General features: G+C 33.0%; 1 protein-coding gene across 3 annotated transcripts in view; it reads right to left on the reverse strand.

The window, feature by feature from the left end:
• The window catches only part of LOC115245227 (glutamate receptor ionotropic, kainate 2), a 160,312-nt gene that overhangs the window by 94,794 nt on the left and 42,845 nt on the right, over positions 1–22,673 (reverse strand). For all 3 annotated transcript variants that reach the window (XM_029823445.1, XM_029823447.1, XM_029823448.1), the window contains exon 3: positions 12,711–12,895. In XM_029823445.1, the coding sequence (XP_029679305.1) occupies positions 12,711–12,895 (185 nt within the window). The remainder of the gene's footprint in view (positions 1–12,710; positions 12,896–22,673) is intronic.

Raw genomic sequence — 22,673 nt, forward strand, 5'->3', positions numbered from 1 at the left:
TATATATAGAATAACTTATATATCTACATTTCTTGGTAGACTTTAATAAAATTGTAATAGGATATGTTTCAGCAGCATTAACTATTACATATTTTAATTTTAAGATTAAAAGTAAAAGAAACAAAAATTTAATAATGAGTATTTGGATAAAATAAATTTTGAAAATGTAAATGGAAAATATGCCACTCTCCTATTAATTAAAAATAGCTTTTAGCTGAATTAAATTATCGAACTATTTGACATCGAGAATTAAAAAGAGATCCGACCGATTCGACACGGCCTTGTACTGCTTGGATCAATTTAAAATTCATTAAAAAATTCATCTCGTTAAAAGGAACGGCCGTGTATCCGGTGCATCCTGTATGCGCGCAGATGCATATAAGGCGTGGATGCATACGCTTTTATCTCGCCGCGCGTGGATACATACATATCCATAGTCGACGTTATGTACTGCTTACTATAATGAACGATGACGCGTGATACGCGTCGGCTGCGAATTCGCGGATGCATTCTTTTCCGAGAGCAACGTTGAGAGCACGGAACAGGTTTTCTCTGTGTTGCATTTTTCAGATATTTTATACCGAGAACCGGAAAAGTGTCAACAAGGCGCGTCCGATTTATTCGGATTAAACGCGATTCTCATAGCAAACTTTTCATATACTAAAGTTACGTTTATGAAATACCGCATTAAAAAAAAATTCAATTTTATTAAAAGTTCTTATAAAGTAAACTTCTTTTGACGATCAAATGTTACATACCTCATTAAAACCATTCTTGTACAGAAATATACTTCAGTTCTCATGAAATGTATTTGTGATCTTTTATATCAAATAGTAAATGTATATGTGTGTGAAAATTTGGAAATATAGAAAAAATTTTTAAAATATTTTTATGTTATAATTCTTACTATATATGCATTCACATTTTAAGTTTTTTAATTTCAAGTCGTACGTAGGTTTATTCATTCGGCTTAAACACGTTTCTTTTTTATACGCACGTTCAATCAAAAGTTTTTTAAACGTGCTACGCTTTTGCATTTAGTTTTTGCACGCAAAAGGGCCTCATTGAGTTCTTACGCGCGTAAGATCTACGTAAAATAGCAGTTACTCGTGGTAGCGCGGCTAACGAACCGCTTGCTGACGTACTCCTTGTAACAAGATCCCAAAAAGAGGAATGTACGTCTCTGAGCTCGTATGATTTTTCTAACCGGCTAGACAGAGCGGCGAGTGTCTCCCTTTTGCTTCGTGCTCTCTTCTCAAGATGCTTTCCTCACGAGAGTTCCGCTCGCTCTCATTTCAGAATAAATCCCAAGAAATTCGTTTCTATGCCAAATTATGTTCAGGCATTGTAAAACGCTTAACGCATCCGCAAGAATATCGTATCTTAAATTGCAGGAACAAATAAATGAACTAAAATATGTCATATGATTTTGCAAAAGAGTGACTTTTCACTACGTGAATAAATTGTTATTTTTTCATAGAGAAAAAATCTCAGATTTCACAAAATTCTTTTGCTTTTTGTTTTTCTACGAATTGGCAAAACCGCATTTGATTTTTCTTTGACAAAAATTTCGAGATACTTATAACCGTTGAATAATAAGCGACTAAAAATTTAGATATTTTCACAAATAAAGTTTCCAAGCTACGCATAAATAATATATAATTTTATTATTAAAATTAAGTGAGCTAACAAAATTTTAATTAAATGTTTAAACTTAGAAAAAGATATTTACATCCAAATTGTGGAGAAAGATATTGTAACATTCAATATATTTTTTAAAATCAATGAGTGAAATTGACATAGAATCTAAAGATCCAGAAAGGTGTAAAAGCTGGAATATATTCTGCATATTGCATTGTGATGTCATGATATTTAATCGAATTTGTGAACAATGAACGAATAGTTTATGTATTAAATCATGCTGTTATGACCATCAATCAAATTTCGATACAATCGGTTATCATAATATATTATAAATGTCTGTTGATTGCGAAATTTACATATAGAATATATTATAATAATTGGCATTAATCCCGAGCGTGAGAAACTGCTTTCAATTTCGGTTTTGCGTTATTACGCTCTAAACCGCTCATCGATGACTTTTGAATGCTTTAGACGATAAATGCGTGATCAATTTTCGCCTCTCAAATTATATCATGCTGTTGTGCAAAATATTCATATTTCCAATCTGCCAACGATGAGTACTGGAAAGGAAAATTTTGAAATCGTTGTTTCTCCTGAATATATATTGCGGTGATGAATCGTACAATTAATAATTGATGATAAATCGTCATTTCCTCTGTATTATGACGATCAAACTTTAATTCTTCACGTTCAGAATGTTTCTATCTTCCAGAATAACATAGCGTCTTTTATTTTTTATTAGTGTCGTTTTATATTAATATTTATCTCACTAATATATAATTATAATTAAATAATAATTATAATATTGTTCAGTTCATCCTAATTGCTTCATAATATTTTTATTAAACGCCATTATTACAGTACTAATTATATAGAATATCATTTCCCGTTTTAAATTAAATTAAAGCTACTGAACAATAAAAGACTGTGTATCATATGTATTTTCTATAAATGGCATTAATTAAATTTCGCATATAACCATAAAATAATATTAAATTTTCCATTATATAAACATAACAAAAATGGATTTTTTGCATATAATTAATACGTAATTTAACATTCCATTTATAAAATATTGTTATTTTAATATACCGTTTTGGAGTGATATATCAATTTATCATGCTTTAAGTATTAAATAGAATGGAAAAAAATAATTGTCATGAATAAGTTGAGAAGAGCAGTCAACGTGATTAAATCCAAGTTCTAGGGGAAAGCGAAGTTTTGCTTAGTATTACATCTATTGCATATATCTCTAACCTTATCGTACCGAAAGTCCGAGTTTTATCGACTTTTCTGAAAGTAATAAATTAGTAAGATTAGAGTGGTTGTCGATTATCATATTGTAATTACATTTGAATTCGTAGCAATCGCCTCAAAAGACTGAAATTTAAGCAAAACTTTTTACTTGGCTATATATACCTTTCGATAGTATTTTTTCACCTTTATATAATGTTATATAAGTATATGGAAACCGCCAATAGAAATTAAATAAAATAAGATAACGAGTACTCCTTGTAACAAGATCCCAAAAAGAGGAATGTACGTCTCTGAGCTCGTATGATTTTTCTAACCGGCTAGACAGAGCGGCGAGTGTCTCCCTTTTGCTTCGTGCTCTCTTCTCAAGATGCTTTCCTCACGAGAGTTCCGCTCGCTCTCATTTCAGAATAAATCCCAAGAAATTCGTTTCTATGCCAAATTATGTTCAGGCATTGTAAAACGCTTAACGCATCCGCAAGAATATCGTATCTTAAATTGCAGGAACAAATAAATGAACTAAAATATGTCATATGATTTTGCAAAAGAGTGACTTTTCACTACGTGAATAAATTGTTATTTTTTCATAGAGAAAAAATCTCAGATTTCATAAAATTCTTTTGCTTTTTGTTTTTCTACGAATTGGCAAAACCGCATTTGATTTTTCTTTGACAAAAATTTCGAGATACTTATAACCGTTGAATAATAAGCGACTAAAAATTTAGATATTTTCACAAATAAAGTTTCCAAGCTACGCATAAATAATATATAATTTTATTATTAAAATTAAGTGAGCTAACAAAATTTTAATTAAATGTTTAAACTTAGAAAAAGATATTTACATCCAAATTGTGGAGAAAGATATTGTAACATTCAATATATTTTTTAAAATCAATGAGTGAAATTGACATAGAATCTAAAGATCCAGAAAGGTGTAAAAGCTGGAATATATTCTGCATATTGCATTGTGATGTCATGATATTTAATCGAATTTGTGAACAATGAACGAATAGTTTATGTATTAAATCATGCTGTTATGACCATCAATCAAATTTCGATACAATCGGTTATCATAATATATTATAAATGTCTGTTGATTGCGAAATTTACATATAGAATATATTATAATAATTGGCATTAATCCCGAGCGTGAGAAACTGCTTTCAATTTCGGTTTTGCGTTATTACGCTCTAAACCGCTCATCGATGACTTTTGAATGCTTTAGACGATAAATGCGTGATCAATTTTCGCCTCTCAAATTATATCATGCTGTTGTGCAAAATATTCATATTTCCAATCTGCCAACGATGAGTACTGGAAAGGAAAATTTTGAAATCGTTGTTTCTCCTGAATATATATTGCGGTGATGAATCGTACAATTAATAATTGATGATAAATCGTCATTTCCTCTGTATTATGACGATCAAACTTTAATTCTTCACGTTCAGAATGTTTCTATCTTCCAGAATAACATAGCGTCTTTTATTTTTTATTAGTGTCGTTTTATATTAATATTTATCTCACTAATATATAATTATAATTAAATAATAATTATAATATTGTTCAGTTCATCCTAATTGCTTCATAATATTTTTATTAAACGCCATTATTACAGTACTAATTATATAGAATATCATTTCCCGTTTTAAATTAAATTAAAGCTACTGAACAATAAAAGACTGTGTATCATATGTATTTTCTATAAATGGCATTAATTAAATTTCGCATATAACCATAAAATAATATTAAATTTTCCATTATATAAACATAACAAAAATGGATTTTTTGCATATAATTAATACGTAATTTAACATTCCATTTATAAAATATTGTTATTTTAATATACCGTTTTGGAGTGATATATCAATTTATCATGCTTTAAGTATTAAATAGAATGGAAAAAAATAATTGTCATGAATAAGTTGAGAAGAGCAGTCAACGTGATTAAATCCAAGTTCTAGGGGAAAGCGAAGTTTTGCTTAGTATTACATCTATTGCATATATCTCTAACCTTATCGTACCGAAAGTCCGAGTTTTATCGACTTTTCTGAAAGTAATAAATTAGTAAGATTAGAGTGGTTGTCGATTATCATATTGTAATTACATTTGAATTCGTAGCAATCGCCTCAAAAGACTGAAATTTAAGCAAAACTTTTTACTTAGCTATATATACCTTTCGATAGTATTTTTTCACCTTTATATAATGTTATATAAGTATATGGAAACCGCCAATAGAAATTAAATAAAATAAGATAACGAATATATTTATCATAATATTAGCTGCTTATCTATAACCCGGTTTTTAAATAAAAAATCTGTATGATATTAAATATGTTAAAGTCGCATCGTAGTTGACACAGGCGTTCGTGACTTTGATGCAATTTGTGAAATCATGTAGCGTATTATTACCATACCATTACATTGGATTTGTATGTAAAACCAAATTGCAGTCGATGCCGATGCTAATTTGAATGCATTACATTATGTTGGGAAATTGCAAGCTGATGTATCGTTCATAATGTAACGGTGAAGAGACAGAAAAAAAAAGAGAAAGAGAGAGAGAGCACGCGTAATAGAAGTAAAATTGTCTTGATAAGAACACGAATTTGCGTTGCCGGTATTAGTTAATTACATTCGATAATGCTTCAAACGAATTTCTATTAAATTTCGCTTACAATGTACGCACACAAAATGTAACGCAATCGCTATATTGACCTTTTTGCTCGATTGAAATTACATTGGTTCGAATTTCATAGTGCGTACAGCTTAGTAACAACACATAAAACTACTTCTGCTGTAATCATTTTCGTTGCATTAATATAGAGAGAACGCTTATGACAGCAGTTTCTATCAACAGTATACTATCAGTAAATTAATTAATAATGTTTTGTATAATTTCTAACGATATATTTTCATGTATATAGAAAATTACAAAGTTCCGAGCAAAATAAATTTTTGATTGTTTGTGTAAATTCAATATATAACGAAAAGATTGTTGATAAAATCAAAATACTAATTATACTAATTATATTTTATAATCATATAAAAAATCAAATAAATAATTGAGATGGAAAAATCGTATAAAGTTGTTACGTGCATAGTACAAATTCCTTCTGATTCAAGACAGTGCTATTCGAAAAGTGTCCTTTCATTCCATTCTCTCGAATGTCATTCGCGATGAATGCACTTTGCATTCTCCGCGGCGATTCATTTCTCCAGGCGGCGTCTCGACTCGACAGTGAAGTTTTCGAAATGCATTCGAAGAAAGAGAGTGATAGAGAAAGAGAGAGAGAGAGAGAGAGAGGAAGAGAGAAAGAGAGAGAAATGTGAACGAAAATCGAAGGAAAAGCGACGCTTTTAATTTCGCTTCTAATAGAATTTCGCTTAATGCATTCGTAAATAATGCATTCTTAGATCCGCAGAGCCTTCGAATGCACCGTCTCAGGTTGAATTCGTCGGCGTATTCTCCGACACTGTCATTGTCGACACGTTAAAATAGCTGAGAACCGCGAGAAGGTGAGACGTCGATTACAAGCGAAGAAACTCGCAGCAACAAGCGGCTTAGGCTGCTGTGAACACGAATAATACCCCAACGCGCTTTCGCTGTTGTATTCTCCTTTCTTTCTCTCTCTCTCTCTCTATCACTCTTTCTCGATTATGTTCGCTCTCTTTTCGAACGCGAAACGAGATTATGTCTGACTGTCTGTCTGACACTACGGAATTATTCACTTTCGACATAATACGACCGCTTTATTCGACGGTACCATATTCTACGTCCATGCTTCGCTTGTACGATATTGCGTCTACATTTCTTAACGATCGTCCTTTTTGGTCGCCCCTTCAATAAAGGGCATCGTTCCGCGCGAGCTCTCTCTTTCTCTCTAGAAATAATGTCCGCAATATACAGCGAATGAGTTTCGCCGAAGATTGATCTTATCATCTTCGTACTTGCCATCTCATTACTATGTAGACAATCTGCGTAAGTAACATGGATCATTTTTTCATACGTTAAGGTTTCTTAATTCTAATTTTGGAGAAAATATTTCGGATTTAATTAGAATATAATATTCGACTGCAAATAGATAAAAAAATGCTAATAATAGAATAAATCAAATTTAGTAAAATAGCGCAAAAATATTATACGCTCTGTTAATAGCTTAAAAAGATTATCGGGAAACAATGTGTATATATTTAGAAAAGATAATCTTTCTAAAAAGTAATTTACTCTTTACGGTATCACGAATCGAAGGATGAACGAAGACAGAGAATTCGAGATTTGAGAAAAGTTAAGAGCAACTCGTCTACCCGATTGAACTGATTAGTCGGAACTCGCAAATTTGATCGTTATCCCGATCAACCCCAACGAACGAAACGCTCATCAACGTCAGAAACGAATACGCGGGAATGTAATCCATTTACTTCTGACACGATCTCTACCGTAATGGAAGAGAAAAGACGGCGGAAGCAGAAGATGCGGTCGGCCAAACGAGCGCGAAGAAATCTTGCGAAAGAGGAAACGGACGTAAATAGCTAATCGGTGAGATGCTGAAGGAGGGGAGAAGGATGCAATCGGCTTTCAATCGCGCTGGCTGTACGTGCTTTCGGAGTGCGTGGTTTTGCTGAATGGCGTTGATTACTAACCATTTCCGGAAAAATAAACCCGATATAGTTGTGTGAATTCTTTGCTCCTATATAGTGCCTAAAAGCCAACGAGAAAGCGAGAAGAAAGCAATAGCAACATATGTTGTTGAGAGAGAAGAGTACTCGTACAATCAGTCGTGAATGCCGCAGCAGAATCAAGTAGGTACTTATCGTCAATGATCTGTTTAGGCGGTGGCGATCAAGTACGACTTGAAGCGAATGAAATTGCAGCCGTTTCTGAATGTAATAAAGTATGATATTGTCGCATATTTTGTCTAAATTATTTATGTTGTAAAAAAGTATGAATATATAAAAGAATCTGATCCAAAGAATAATCTAATTTTTAATTTTGTTGCGTTTCAATTTATTACGAATTATACAAAATAAATTTGATTTTTGAAAAAAAAAAAAAATTAATTGTTTCGAGAAATTTATATATTTAAGTTAAATATTAAAAATTTGTAATAATAATAATAATCTTGAAATTTTCTTATTAAAAAAAAATAATATTAAATTCCATTTCCGTTAGACAATTTTTCTCATTAAGAATAACGTAAAATTTAGAAGTTTATTTATCATTTAAGATATACATATATATTCTAAAAATTTCTATTATTAAATTGTAAAATTTTTTTAGACACATAGTATAATAAGTGAAGAGAAATGCCGTTATGTGAAAATATGAGAATATTAAATATTTTCTTAATACTCTTCAACGTTCAAAATTGGGCCTCAAAGTTTGTCAGCATGTCAGCATTGTAAATTGAATAAAATGACACGATAAAATGTAATGAGCAAAGGTTCGATTAGGAAATGGTACAAATTAAATTCCAACATAGCGGTTGATTCAACCGCGATTCATACAGGTATATTGCGACTGTTGGTCTGACGACCATCGGAGCATAGAAGTCAGTCCATTATCAGCTACGAGCAAGATCGTTAAATCATTGCCGCGGTAACGGCAATTGCGCTCCTCGTGGTTCATTAACACCAACATATCGTCTGCTACATCATCATAATGTCGATTATCTTATGACCGAAATAGTCAATATCATTTTATAATTGAAAGTTTGAAAGCGAGAAATGTTTGATTCGTTTTTAATGTGCATAAAGAATAATTTTAATTGTAGAAAATTCTCTCTGATTAAAATATACGCTTAGTATGCATAATTATATAGGGAATGGCTTTGTAATCATTACAGACATATACATATATCATCATTAGTGACATTTCAACAATTGAAGCATTCAGGCTAAAGGCAATAATGCTTTACATATATGTATATGATATTATAACATACATTTTATATGATATACAATGCATATATCTATATTCATATAAGAATAAGACATTAATGATTCAAATCAAAAGTACTGATACATATATATATATAATTTATATAATTTTATTTATTTGTAAAGATTATATAAAAAAAATATTTATCTCTCTTTCTTTCTGTCTTCAAAGTTTTATTATTAAAAAAGATATTAAGAGAGAGAACGAGAATTTGACAAGTTCGTAGGGCATTTCTTTGATGGCTTACAAAAAGTTATTTTATTTTGCGAGATTCACAGAACACAGAACAGAAGAAGCAGTTCACGTCCGTGCAGGAATGTGAATCGAAATACCTGACAATTCGATTTCAACACGGACAATACAAGCTGTTCTAAAGTTCAAAGCGAGATTGGATAGATTCGTCTTCGCGTTTGAATACGTTAATTAAAGCGTCACGATTAGAAACATTTCAAACGTGATAGAGCAGTCACGAGTATATCGTTTTTGCTTTCTCATAAAGGAAGCTTTGTTTTTTATTTGTTTATTGAAGCATTGTTCTTCTATCAATATTAATTTTTACAGATCACAACGTTCGTATTTAAAATATGAAATAAGAGAGAAAGAAAGAGGAAAGAGAAGTAATATTTCAAATAAAATAATAATTGATACCTCTTTTTCTGGATTTCCAAACCAAAATAATTCATACAACGTTAATAAAAAAATATAAAATAATATTTTTACTTTTGTTTAGTTAAAATAAATGTTCGCTAATAGTTGTCATATTTAAATTATTTTTTAAAATTTCAGTTAAATAACAGATAAATTATGGTTTGCAAACGTTTAAAAATACTTTGATGCATTCAACATTTCATTTCAGTTAATATTTTTCGCAGATTACACAGTTATTCTTTTCACTTTGCCATTATCTGGAATAATATGCCATTTGCCATAGTAATTTGTTATCATTCCGCGTAGAACCACCGTGCGAAGGGTATAAAAATTATCCCCACAACTCGCGCGCTCGATGCGAATCAAAGAGACTCACTGCAACGCGACTGTATTTTTTTTTTGCCCTATTTTTGCCATCAGTTCCCTGCAATCGCCTTCGGTTCCTTTGAACCGCGCATAAGATGGTACCGGAAAGTAAAATATTTCCGTCGTCGGGTTGACTGAATGAGGCTGTCGCTCGTTTGACGGAATCGACGCCAACGTTTCCCACACCTTCGCTGTCCTTTTTCGATTTTCCTTTTCCTCTGTCGCGTACTCTAATCAGAACGTCGTTGCTCTCCTAGCGAATTTTGCATTTTTGCCGTTGGAAATGGCAGGCAGGACTTTGCCGAGAGGAAAAGAACTCCAAGGCAAGGGAAAACCAACCCCGTTCCGACATCGTGAAATAACTGACGACGGGTAAGCTATTTCTCTTCGGTTTACTAGATTCACAATGGAAACGTGAGACTGAGGAAACCTGATGTTTATCACCTTCTGAACACGAAGGTTTATTAAATGTCCTCTAGTTTCTTTGTGTTTTTCAATTTTCCATGCACTCGCATTGCATTGAGCGAACATTGGATTCTACAAAAAAAAAAAAAAAACAACTTTACTGTGAATCTTTTGCAGAAATCGCGTTTGCGTAGATGCAACCTTTAACAAAATCTAGGTAACGGTAATCTTTTTTTGTAAATGTCTTTTTAAATATATATATACATTTAACTTCTACTGAATTTATTCTTTATTCGATTTATGCATGTACAGATATAAATTGTTATAAATTGAATTCTTAGAAGAAATAAATTTTCTAAACATAATTTCTATGTTTTTCAACAGATATAGATAATTACGAAAAAGTAAAAAGAGAGATAAATGTATTAGAGATATATATAAATACTGATTTATTACTTTATGTAACGTTTGTATCTACTTTTGTATGTCTTTGTAGCAATATTTGTATATTCAAACATTTTATAAATAAATTTTTTATGGAATTTATTACAATAGATAATATCATATACGTTTGCATAAATATATGTGCAGGGTAATTATAGAGTTGCGTCGAACGATCGCGAGTTTATCGACAACACTGGAATATCAATCAAAATTCATGATTTTTAACGAATACTCATAGTTCAGCGATGCAACACATGAGCGAATTCTAATTGAAATTCTTACTCTGACAGGATAGAGAGAAAGTCAGAGGAAAGAGCGGATAACTTGAGGTATGCGATGGCTTTTAAATTGTGCTTTCTGTGTGTCCACTGAAAGCCTTTTGATCGGCAATGTCAAAGCCGATGTACGCGACCGTAAATTATTATCTATCTATCAATATTTCATGCGAAAAATCCATAAAGATTTTCACGATATCTGTCATGTAGAAATAAATACTGATTGCCAATCTTGTTCTATTTCCCATGAATTTCAGAATTGCAAGTAAATAATAGATATTTCATTTCCAGTCTGTTATAAATATAAAACTCATGTATATAATAATAATATAAAAATGTAAGGCTTCTTGCACTTCCATTATTATTATTAGATACATGCGTATGCGTATGGTACAAATAAATAATCTTTGAATGCATACTAGTCTTAGAAGAAAATTTCATTTTTGTTGCCTTTTCTTTGGCGAATTTTTGCCTGTTTCGTTCGCCCAATAGATTTATTGTCTTTCTCAATGTTCTCTTGTTGGAAACATAAAGTATCTCGGATATTTATTTTCGGTTCTTAGCGTTCTTCGTGAATTCCCTCGAAAATAAAGAGGAAACTTAATGGTGGACGATGAGCAGGATTCCCATTACATTCTATATAGAGAATAAATGAAACGCTTTTCGGGAGCACAAATCTAGTGGCAAATATTGAGAGAGGACGCGCGAGCGAGCGAGAAAGACAGAGCACAGTGTCGCAAAATGCGAGTGTTCGCGAGTCGCAAATATTGGGAAAAGGAAAAGAGCTGCGAGGACTCATAAAACAACAAACAGAGAGAGAGAGCAAAGAGAAAGAGAGAGAGAGAGAGGGAGAGAGAGAACTCTCGTTAACCCGAATGCTCGAGAGCATTCAAACACAAACCCCGTGACTGAGGCTTCCAGCCGCACTCTTCATCGAGGAACTTTGCGCTTATTAAGAAAAATTTAGAAAGTTTCAGTTCTTTTTTACGTTAAGTTTAAAACTGCCGCATTGTGGATGCAGCGTCCGATGCAACCGGATATAGCTGCGAATACGCGATGGTTGCAAAAGCAATCCTGCTGCGCTATGGCTTAATGAAAACACACGATCAAAACGGAAACTGAAATATTCTTTTGTCTCAACGTTATTAAAAATTTTTAATCCATTTTATCAATAACTACGTTTTTGGTTAACTAATGAAAAAAAGCACACACGAAAATTAAAAACGAATATTTATACTAATAAAATATTATATATAAAAAATATAGTTTCTTTTTACATTAATCATACTATATTCTTATAAAACTATTTAGGATTTCTATATTGAATTAGATAAGTTACGCATCATGTACAAATCATGTATTAATCTTGAAATTTGAATTTGATTTTGAAAGATAATATATTTTTTGTCTCTATTGAAAGTTTGATTACTTTCTCTACTCACTGTTTTTTCTTTTCATTCCAACTGTAATCACAATTAATCAAATACAAAATGCTAAGTAAAGCATGGAATGTTTAAGCTACCCTAATTTAGAGTGACGACCGTTAAATTAATCCTACGGCATAAAAAAGCGATATTTATTCGTCGATGAAGGTGAGGTACAAAATAGTTACGAGGGTCTAAAGAAATTCATGAAACCGAAGAGAGAGAGAGAGAGAAAGGAAGATCACGGAGGCACATTTTCTGCGGCGGTTGTCGCTTTAATGAGGCTATTATTCCTCAAGTTTGTATACGTACCTTGGACAAAGTGGTGGGATGAGGATAGAGGTTGACGAGGCAGCTCTGTCGTCTAAGCCGGTAGTCCCAGCGTGTCTCCAAGTGCGGAATTTCCATGGTGTCGCAAATGCTTTGCACGTGAGATGCCGTGTGCGCGCTCTGCGGTCCAAAAATCGCCGCCACACCGCCTCGCAGCAAATGGCACACTTTAACACACGAGAGAACGTGGTCACTAAGAATCGTTGTGCGACAAATACGTGAGATTTCTTTTTCTCCCATATCAAGAGATTTCTACCCATTTCATCTCCGTTCATCTAAAAATTACTTCGCAAATTAACTTTGTTATTAGCAATAATTCTTTTAATTAAAAATATCGGTAAAACAAGCTATGAGTGTTATTAATCAAATATTTATACATATATTCTTCGATAAAAAATTATATTATTTTCTCTCTTTACACAGAAGTTGTTTTTTTTATTTTCTGATTTATTACTTACACAAAATGTATGGAAACAATGCTCGTTTATTTTTATAAATAATACGTTCTATTTTTTACCGTGTTATTGAGTTCATCGCGTAAAGCAGAAAAACGATTTATTATTTTATTCGTGAAATATAATTATAAGAATATATTGTGACTTTCTCTTCTCTATAACAGAATAATTGTCTTCGTGGTATATATATAGGTTTGATAAATATAGAATATTATGCAAACTGAAATTGGGAGATAGGTAATAGGTAGCATCGTTATGTGGATCGATTAATTAGCCAGCCCGTTTCTATTATCATAATGTATATGTAGATATATGTAGATGTGAGCGTAACATGCTGATACGCGAGCAAGATAAGCATGACGCGAACGACGGCGGTAGCGTACTCTGATGTTAAGCTGAACGAAACGGGATGACCTGTCCCGTCATAACATATTGATCATACCACCGTTAACTAATATGATTAGGGTCGTTTCATCACATCGACAGCATACCGTCCGTATCATATGGAACCTGTTATCGATTAATCATCGCAACTCATACGCGAACTTAGTCGCGCTGTAACACCGCGTGTGCAGCTTGTCAGATCATCTTCGGGACCTCACGAGCTCTCTCCATTCGCTACCGTGATAAATGACCAGGTATTACCGGAACATTTGCCACGATCTTGTTGTCCACGAGAATCTTTCACCGACGCGATGCATAACTCCCGATCAATCTCTCCCATTCACTCTCAATTTAATTTGGCGAATAAATGTTTTCGTTACCGCGTTTTTGCGCGACCGGTTTCGTTCACGTTACATCGCGTATCCCTTCACAACCCCTAACTCTTTCTTTCCGTAACAATAAATCACGTGTCGAGCGGAGCATTCACTCGACGAATGTCAACCCTTCGTCTTTCTCGCCTTCGCACCGTTTCCGATTCGTTTCCTCTCATTCGTGTAGCGAGAAAACAATGTTACTGGTTTCTGCGGATCTTTGTTTCATCCTTTTCAATTACGCTTTCACCGCCCGATTGTCTTGACGATCATTCAGGCTCGTCATCTTTGCGATGCGATTCCCGAAGTATATTCCCGTAGAGTCGATCGCGGATAAGTCATAATGAGAATTTTTTGCTCGCGGGAGTAGGATCCCCTCTCGATAATCGCGAACTTCGGGTAAACTTCGGAAGAAAATTGTCTCAGCGCGCATCGTCGAGCACTTGGCGGAAGATTACTTTGAAACTCGTTTATGATATCTTTCATTAATAAAAAAAAAAATGTTTCGTTCTTCGTCGCGTCGTTCTTGGAGATCGCTTGGATACAGTGGAAATTATCCGAGAAAAATCGTTCCACCTAATGGCGAATATCGCGAGTGTTCCGATAGCGATATGCTTGTTCCTTCTCGTTAAATCAGTATTTTGCGTCGCTGCTGCCATTTATTTTTACTCACATCAGTAATTAAATCCTGCGACATGGACACAAGCCATCCTAACGAACTGGCATTAATTTCTCTCGTCTTTCTCGTTTCAGATTTATGCATGTATGTATATAAACCGCGATGATTTTCCCCTTTTCCGGCATATATGACGAGAGAAGAACAGATTTTAAAAGTATAATCGACTCATAATCTCCATTATGATACATCGCTATTAATAATCTTTTTTATACATTTTTTATATATATATTCTATTAATTATGCAATAATTATATCAACTATTTCTAAAGCTGTACTATTCTCTTTCTTCATTAAGTTTTGTGCAATTTTATTACTTATATTTATAACTTATATTTATTACTTATATTTATATTTATTACTTATATTTATATTTATAAAGAAGAAGGGTCGTATTAATGCTGGTTATATTCGTAAAACAATAAAAAAGTAATAGATAGTATATATATATATATAAAAACACGTTGTGTTATTTGATAAAATTAAGATTCGACTTCAAACGAAAGCTTACAACGTTGTTATCAAGCTTATTAGCATATTATTAATCTTTTTTTTATTTTTAACAAAATACTTTCCTACTGTGATATTTTAATGATAGTGTGAGATCACATGTAGCAAAATATCGATTTTAAAAATAAAAATAAAACTTAGAATTACAGATAAAAAATAGGATTCAATAACAAATTCGTGAAATAAATATTACAGTAAAGTCTACATTTGAAAAAGATTATAATACGATAATAAATTTTTCTCTCCGTTTCCCACTCACAATCAAACTTTAATGGCGTAGATATTTCGGTCTCCCTTCACTAATTGTAAGCCAAAATTAACCCTAAATCTGACAGAGAATTCAGAATTGAAAACACGCGTGAATTCATTTCCATCAGCACAGGCGACGAATATATATTAATGGCATCGTCGTGTTTTCCGAAAATGTAATTAAGCCACTGTACAAAAGCATCAGGTCGCATAAGCAAAGTGTATAAAAGCAAGTTATCACCAGGCGAGAGCGACAGCTTTAATCCGGAGTTACCTTTTGATCATTTATTCCGAGCGAAAACCATCTAATGTCTCCTGCAACATGTACACACACATACACATGCACATAAGCTGCTCCACCCTGGTAAAAGGATTGAGAAGAGAGTGATTGCGTATGCGTGCGAATGTGTATATACGCGTATCCTCCGTTTCCCCGCACTTCATCTGCATGTAACTTACCACAGTCAGAATCTCTATAATCGGTGGGCAAAGTCGGCTTGCACGGGCACAGAAGCCTCAAAGTAATACCCGGACAGCGCTGGCGGCGTTTTAAGGTTGAAATATGATATGGGCTATATTGAAATTCCGGATGCAATTTTGTCGGACTGGCCCCGGGGTGATCTGCGAACGGCCATTCATATCGGTATGTATCGAGAACTCTGATTTTTTTCCTTTTTTTCTCCTCTTTTTTCCTCAGTTGATCGTAGCGCGCTGGGAAGGTCTCGAGCGTCTCCCTTCCGAGGTGGGCCCGGAAATCAATTCGAGCTGCATTGTGGCCCAGGAGCGATACGCGCGCCCGTGTTCCGCTGGTTTCGAGACGCATTTAAGAGTGGAGTATATGTACGGGAAAACTCTTTATATATCGTCGATGGTGCTATCAATTTGACGGAGATAATGCAAACATCAAGGATTGAGGGATCAGTGAATCGCATATGTGTCTCTATGTAGGCCGATATTTTATGCATAGCATAACACAATGGTACGTATAGTTAAATCCGTTAGACCGAATTTCACTCCAATTATACGATATGTTTGATTGATTTTCAAAATTATTTTTCTTAAAAATAAAACTCCATGTGAAAACAGTTTAATTCTATTATTTTAATTTACTTTGGGGGATGTAGAATTATTATAATATTTTTATACACTCGATAAAATATTTTTATCAGCTCTATTTAATGATTATAATATGATTTGAAAATGACAGATTTAAGTTCATGTTTATAACAGAATAGAATTAAAATACAATAATTTTAACAAATATTTGAACATTACAGCAATTGCTCGAGTATAAGCCAAGTCATGTCATGCTTTTAATTAAAAATTTGTATGCGCTGTATTAAGGGAATGCTATCACGATATGTGCACTCTCGCGAACAAGAAATAAAAAGCAAATTTATATACCCAAAACTCGCATAACTTTTTAATTTAAATAGAGTAGTGTAATAAATAATATATCAAGTACATAAGGAGGAAATAAGATATATATAAATTATGATATATGTATAAATGGAATATTTTACTTATGATTTAGAATATTTTTATATTATAAAATTCATAATTAATTTTAAATATTTTTTGATTGAAATATTATTCAAAAATTCCCATGAAAGAAATTTTATTAAAAATATTTATATCATATAAAAACTGAGATAAAATACTAAATTATATTAAAAAAATTTTATAAAACAATATATTTTTAATGTTATTTTCTCACAATAATAAAATATATGATTAATCAAAAATCGGAGTAAAATCAATCAAATCTAGAAATAAATGGGGATATATTCTTTCATAGTGATATTCTAATTTTGTTAGATAGTAACGTATATCTCGCTCGCTTTTCATTTTGTTCACAGGAATGCAAAATGTTACACATTATCGATTGTATTACTGTGTGCAATTGTTGTCCATTCTTTCAAAATGGAACGAAAAAGAGAAATCGTTCGCGTTGTAGTGATTGCTTTCTTTGTTTTATATTATCCCATACAGCACACAAAGATTGCATACATATTGTAGCAATCTTTCACCGCAATATTGCAACTTTGCAAATTCACTGATATTAATGTCACGTTGCTACAAGTGTGCTGGTACTTTGTGGCTCTATATTTCTGCAATGTCTTTGTAATGTTGCATTGCAATTTGCAACATTGCAATGTTGCTGCAATATAATTGCAATGATCTGTGCTGTATGAGATATGTAACACGACAGTGGAAATATAAGAATTTTGCAATTCACGTAACCTGGGATATTTTATCATTCTCGTTCGCTCTGAGATATAATGCTATACGTCAGTGAATCGTATTGCAATCATTCTTGACATAATCGCTTGACCTTCCTTCCTTCCTTCCTTCGTCAACATGAATCTGCATCATTCAGGCTCTTACCAGAGATGCCAGTGTGTCCATAAACCGCGCTTACTCTCTTCTCTGCGTTATAGACATCTTATAGATACACAAGTCTAGTTCGTAGCAGACAAGCAGCTGGATGTAGGTACATTGTGAGATGCAACAGAGTCGATATGACATCCAGTTGCTCTGGTTATATCATAGTGTCCTGGCGCAGATAGGATTATCGCTTGGTAATATATCAAAGCCAGTTGGCGAGCGATCCCGGCACCGAGTAATATCTAATTCCGCGGTCCTCTCTTCCTCCTTTCCAGGGTCCTTCTACGCGAACCTTGATCGAGCCCGTTCTCTCATCACCGACTGTAATTTCATCCTTTATCCCAATATTACTAACGAGTGTCACGACAATAATACTACTCCAAGTTGATTTCGTTTCTATTAGAGGAATAAAAATTGGTAATTCTTATGTACGGCTCTAATTTAAAAAATGATAATTAAAAATTATCTTAATGTTCCAATTTTTTCTTTGTTAAAATTATTATATTTTTTCCTTAATTATAAGTAATAATAAATACTTTATGTGTATGTTGTTCCTCTTGATCATGTGAAATATAAATAAAGTAATAATTTATTATTGATATATTATTGTATAATTTCAAATATGTAGAATGTATATATCATATTATATTAAAAAATAAAAATTGACACGGAAATGTCATTAAAATTCCAAAGAAAATGTTAGAATGTTCGTAGACATTATACGCAATTTTTTAAGGATTATACTTTTTGTGTGCCGCATATGCGCACAGTATGAAAGATAGTTTTTATAAAAGAATATAAAAGATGTAAATATGTATAAAGATTTTTTATTAATAATAATAAAGACTTTATTTTTTTATTTATTTTTAACATTTTAACATTAATTGTGCAATTAAAATGTAATACTTCCTCGACTAGTATTAATGCAAAATTCTCTTAAAGTACCCTATATAAATGCACCTATCTTTCTCTCTTTCTTTCTTATTTTTCTTGCCATTTCCTCGGCATTGCACAGTCGAAATTCTTACTTCCTGTCCTCAGGAAAGTGATATGTTTCTATCCTCTCGGGGCTTTTCCCCGTCGGCTTCACTCGAGTATTTCAGTACGTCTAGTAGCCGCAAGCCGTAATTCCGTTCTCTTTCCTTCTTCTTCGAAAGAAGAGAGTTTCTTTTTCTTTCTCTTGCTCGTTCCTTATTCAAGATTAGGGCATTCGATAGCGCAAGAGTGCATTACGCACGCTCTCCCCCTGCTTCCTTTTTATCCGCGGATTTATATTCTCAATCCGAGTCGCGAACACATATCCACCTTTAATTTTTATTTCACGGATAACAGATTTGCGAGTTGAAAGTTAGCTTCGGCGCGACTTGGCCGGCGAGATTCAAGATTTTGCGGTCCACCGATGAGCCGGCAAAATACGAAACAATCCGCGCTGATTCTAGCGTAGTAAGCGATATCTGGAAGGAGATTTCAGGAGTTCACACTCTCGCCCTTCGTAAACTTGCTTATCGCGCGACTACCGATCACCGATAAGACCACGGGAGAAGTCACGACGCACGGATATCGTTTACCGTCGCGGTTAATAGGATATTCTGTTTTACGACTTGGCACCTGGAGCATTTATAGCTTCTATCAAATTCTATCGAACTATTCTATTGAATTCTCGTCGAGGACTTGTTGAGAACGAAAAGTTCAGCTCTCACGCGATGTTTCCATGAGACGTGCGTGATATTGAGATCAGCCCCACTTCGAGACAGTATTGAAATAAGAGATCGGTATTATCGAGGATATACTCTCTTTCGTGCTCTACTTTCATCCTCATCGATTCTGGTGACTAATGTCTTCCAACATGTTTTAATCTTTAATGTCAAAGGAAAATGGTATTTTATCTCTTTTAATCGCTTTCAGATAACGATTGATGATCATTTTGTACTCTATTTAATAATTTAATATAATTAATTGGAGAGAATAAAAGAGAGAATTGTTCTTATAAGAATTTCCTTGCAGTTATTCGCAATATTTATTTTTCGAATAATTTTTATAGTCAAATCGATTCATTTAACATAATTGACACGAGATTTCTCGATCTAACAATAAGTCGTTCAAATGAATCGAGTGGAATCGAATCGTACCTCTTAACGGCGAGAAATTCACAGCCTAATCGACCGCTTTAGATTACCCTGTCCCTTAACTCGGATCATTTAAGAGTGATCAACCCAAAACGATCGTTAAACCAGACCGAGCGAAGCGGACGAGCAAACTAATCGTCTTTTTACTCACATCTTGAAATCCGACGCGCGTGCTGATTTGTACCCGTCGATTTTACGAGAGTGAGAGCGGCAAGATTATGTTAATTCGCTCGTCACCGATCGCGAATATCATGTTAGATGCTGCACATCCGCCATATCTGCAAGATATGCAACGAAGAAGAAGCATCGTGTAGAGACATGGGAAAGGAAACCCTGCAGAGCTTGGAGAGTGATTTTAATCCCTTCGCAATGAGGACCGAATTGTCCTTTAATCTTCCTAATGCGTCCTTGGGGAAACTAAGCGCTACACCCAAGGGCGAGAGAAATTCCCCGGTTGGAAACGAATGTTTTCTTACTAGAAATCCAACATCCTGTCCGTTCTTCCAACTGAAACCCGTCCGTCAAGCGTACAATCATGTGATTTCAGCTCACCGTAAAACTGAAAAATCTCCGATTCGCTTTTTGTTGCAGTAAGTAGATTATTTTGTTCTTGTCAAAAAAACACAAAAAACACACATACAAAAAACGTATGAACAGACTTTTTCCTTTATGTGAATACAGTATACCCCTGGCGAATATTCGGGAAAAAAAATCTATTTAATTTAAAAAATATGTATGTCAACTCTTATTCAAGTCTTTATTAATCAAACTATATCAGTGGAAAGAATTCGTTTAAAAAAAATTTATTTATTTGTATTTTTAAACCGCCTGTTCTTCTTTTCTATAAACAAGTCAGTTTTTATTTTAAATCATATTTTGTTTTTCTCAATTAAATATTGGTGTTTCGACATAACGACATCATAATTTTCCTCTATTTACTGAAAATTTCACATTAATTTAAGATTCCAATATTTATGGTATCATCGTCGGAGTCGAAAGTCAAACGCGCGCGATTCTTCCACGACCATTGGAGTGACTTTGGCAAGGGGGATTTATGTTTATCACCGATCCATCGAACGAGCGCGCAAAGGATCTCGTCACGGCCGAAGATCGATAAGCGCACAAATAATGCATTGCTCGTCGAACAAAGAACCCTTCCTCACGCGAAACGCGCTTTATCACGTTCCGTCGCGGCACGATTCCGATACGAAGATAAAAGCGATCGACTGCAGAAAGAATGGGAATAGAAGATGCCTGCGTTACGAGATCGGTGATCTTTAGCTGTGTGCATGCATACATCCCTCTATATGTACGGGAGAGAGAGATGTTTAAGTTATCGCGATACGAATTAACTTCACTTTCGTCATTTCTGGCAGTAATTATTCCATTTCAGTCTCCAAACAGAGTTGCACTAATTTTTTTTTACTTAAATATTATAATCACCAATAAATAATCATTATACTTTGTTGTAATTATATTAATATTTTAGCTAAATACTAAATCAAATTTAATGATAGTAGTTTCTATATATCGTTAATTTAGTAATACACAATATAAAAAATTTGATTTTTTTTAGATTTAATTAGAGTACTCAAAATTATTTGATTAGAATACTTTCTTTTTATCAGAAATTTTAGTAAAGATGTGAGTTGGAAAATATAAGTAACTCATGTAGTATTGCACTATTTCGATTTTAAGTTACATTAAGAAAATGTTGAACACTATGTAGATGAGATAAAATCACGTTATAATAATAATTAAAATATAATTAAAGATATGTAGAGTTGTTAAATATGTCATAGCTCTGCGAATCATTAGATAAAGATAAAGATAATAATACATTAAGTCTTTATTTCTTACTTCTTGATCATTGTGATCTATTAATGATTAAGTCTAACTCTTTCACGATTTCTTCTATTATCGCGAGTAAGTTCGTTCTTATCTTGCTATTATAATATGAAAGAGGCTCGAGTTATTTTCATGGTGTCGTCGTTCATGCAATTCTTTGTGATGACTTCGACAATTTTGCCAACTTTCAGTAACTCAATATTGAGCAGCTCGCTCTTAATTGCTTCTTCATTTTGTCTCATTTGGCGTCTCCATGGTAATTTTAACCCTTTTGTTGACATGAACGCTGTATGAAGTTCAGTCTTTTAAACTTAAGCTCTAATATATATATAATATATAGTGCTCGTAGCGCGCACTATTTTTGTGTTCCTGTTTTATTGTTTTAGTTGATTTTTATTTATAATATGTTATATATATACATATAAACGTTTAAAGATATTTTGTAACAATTCTTCATTAAATAATTTTTATTTATTTAAATGTATAAAAATCTTCTAAAATCAATTTCTTAGCAACATTTCTCTTTTTAAACCTCCACCAAATTTTTGTCTACATAACCACGTTTTTAATAGAATTAATTTTATTTTCGATTATTCATTATAATTCAAATTTTTGGTTTTATTTAAATGAAATTTTAATTTTTCAAATCGCTGTTTAATAATAATTAATATTTTTTGTGTAAATTCGATTGTCGCGCTGATTAGCGAAAGCAACACACTACGAGCAAACTTGAACGCAAATTTGATTTAAAAAACTGTCAAAAAACGCAATTTCTGCGACGATCAATACATTGTTACACGCGATAGACAGAAAAGGGTATTACAATTTTTTCCTTTTTTTTTTTTAAGCAATGGTATTAAAATCTTATTAAATGAATAAAATTATTCACACACTATATTGATTCCTTTAATATTCAAATCAATTGACACCATTTTTGT

The sequence above is a fragment of the Formica exsecta genome, unplaced genomic scaffold (genome assembly GCF_003651465.1).
Source record: "Formica exsecta isolate Colony F162 unplaced genomic scaffold, ASM365146v1 scaffold93, whole genome shotgun sequence".
Lineage (NCBI taxonomy): Eukaryota > Metazoa > Arthropoda > Insecta > Hymenoptera > Formicidae > Formica > Formica exsecta.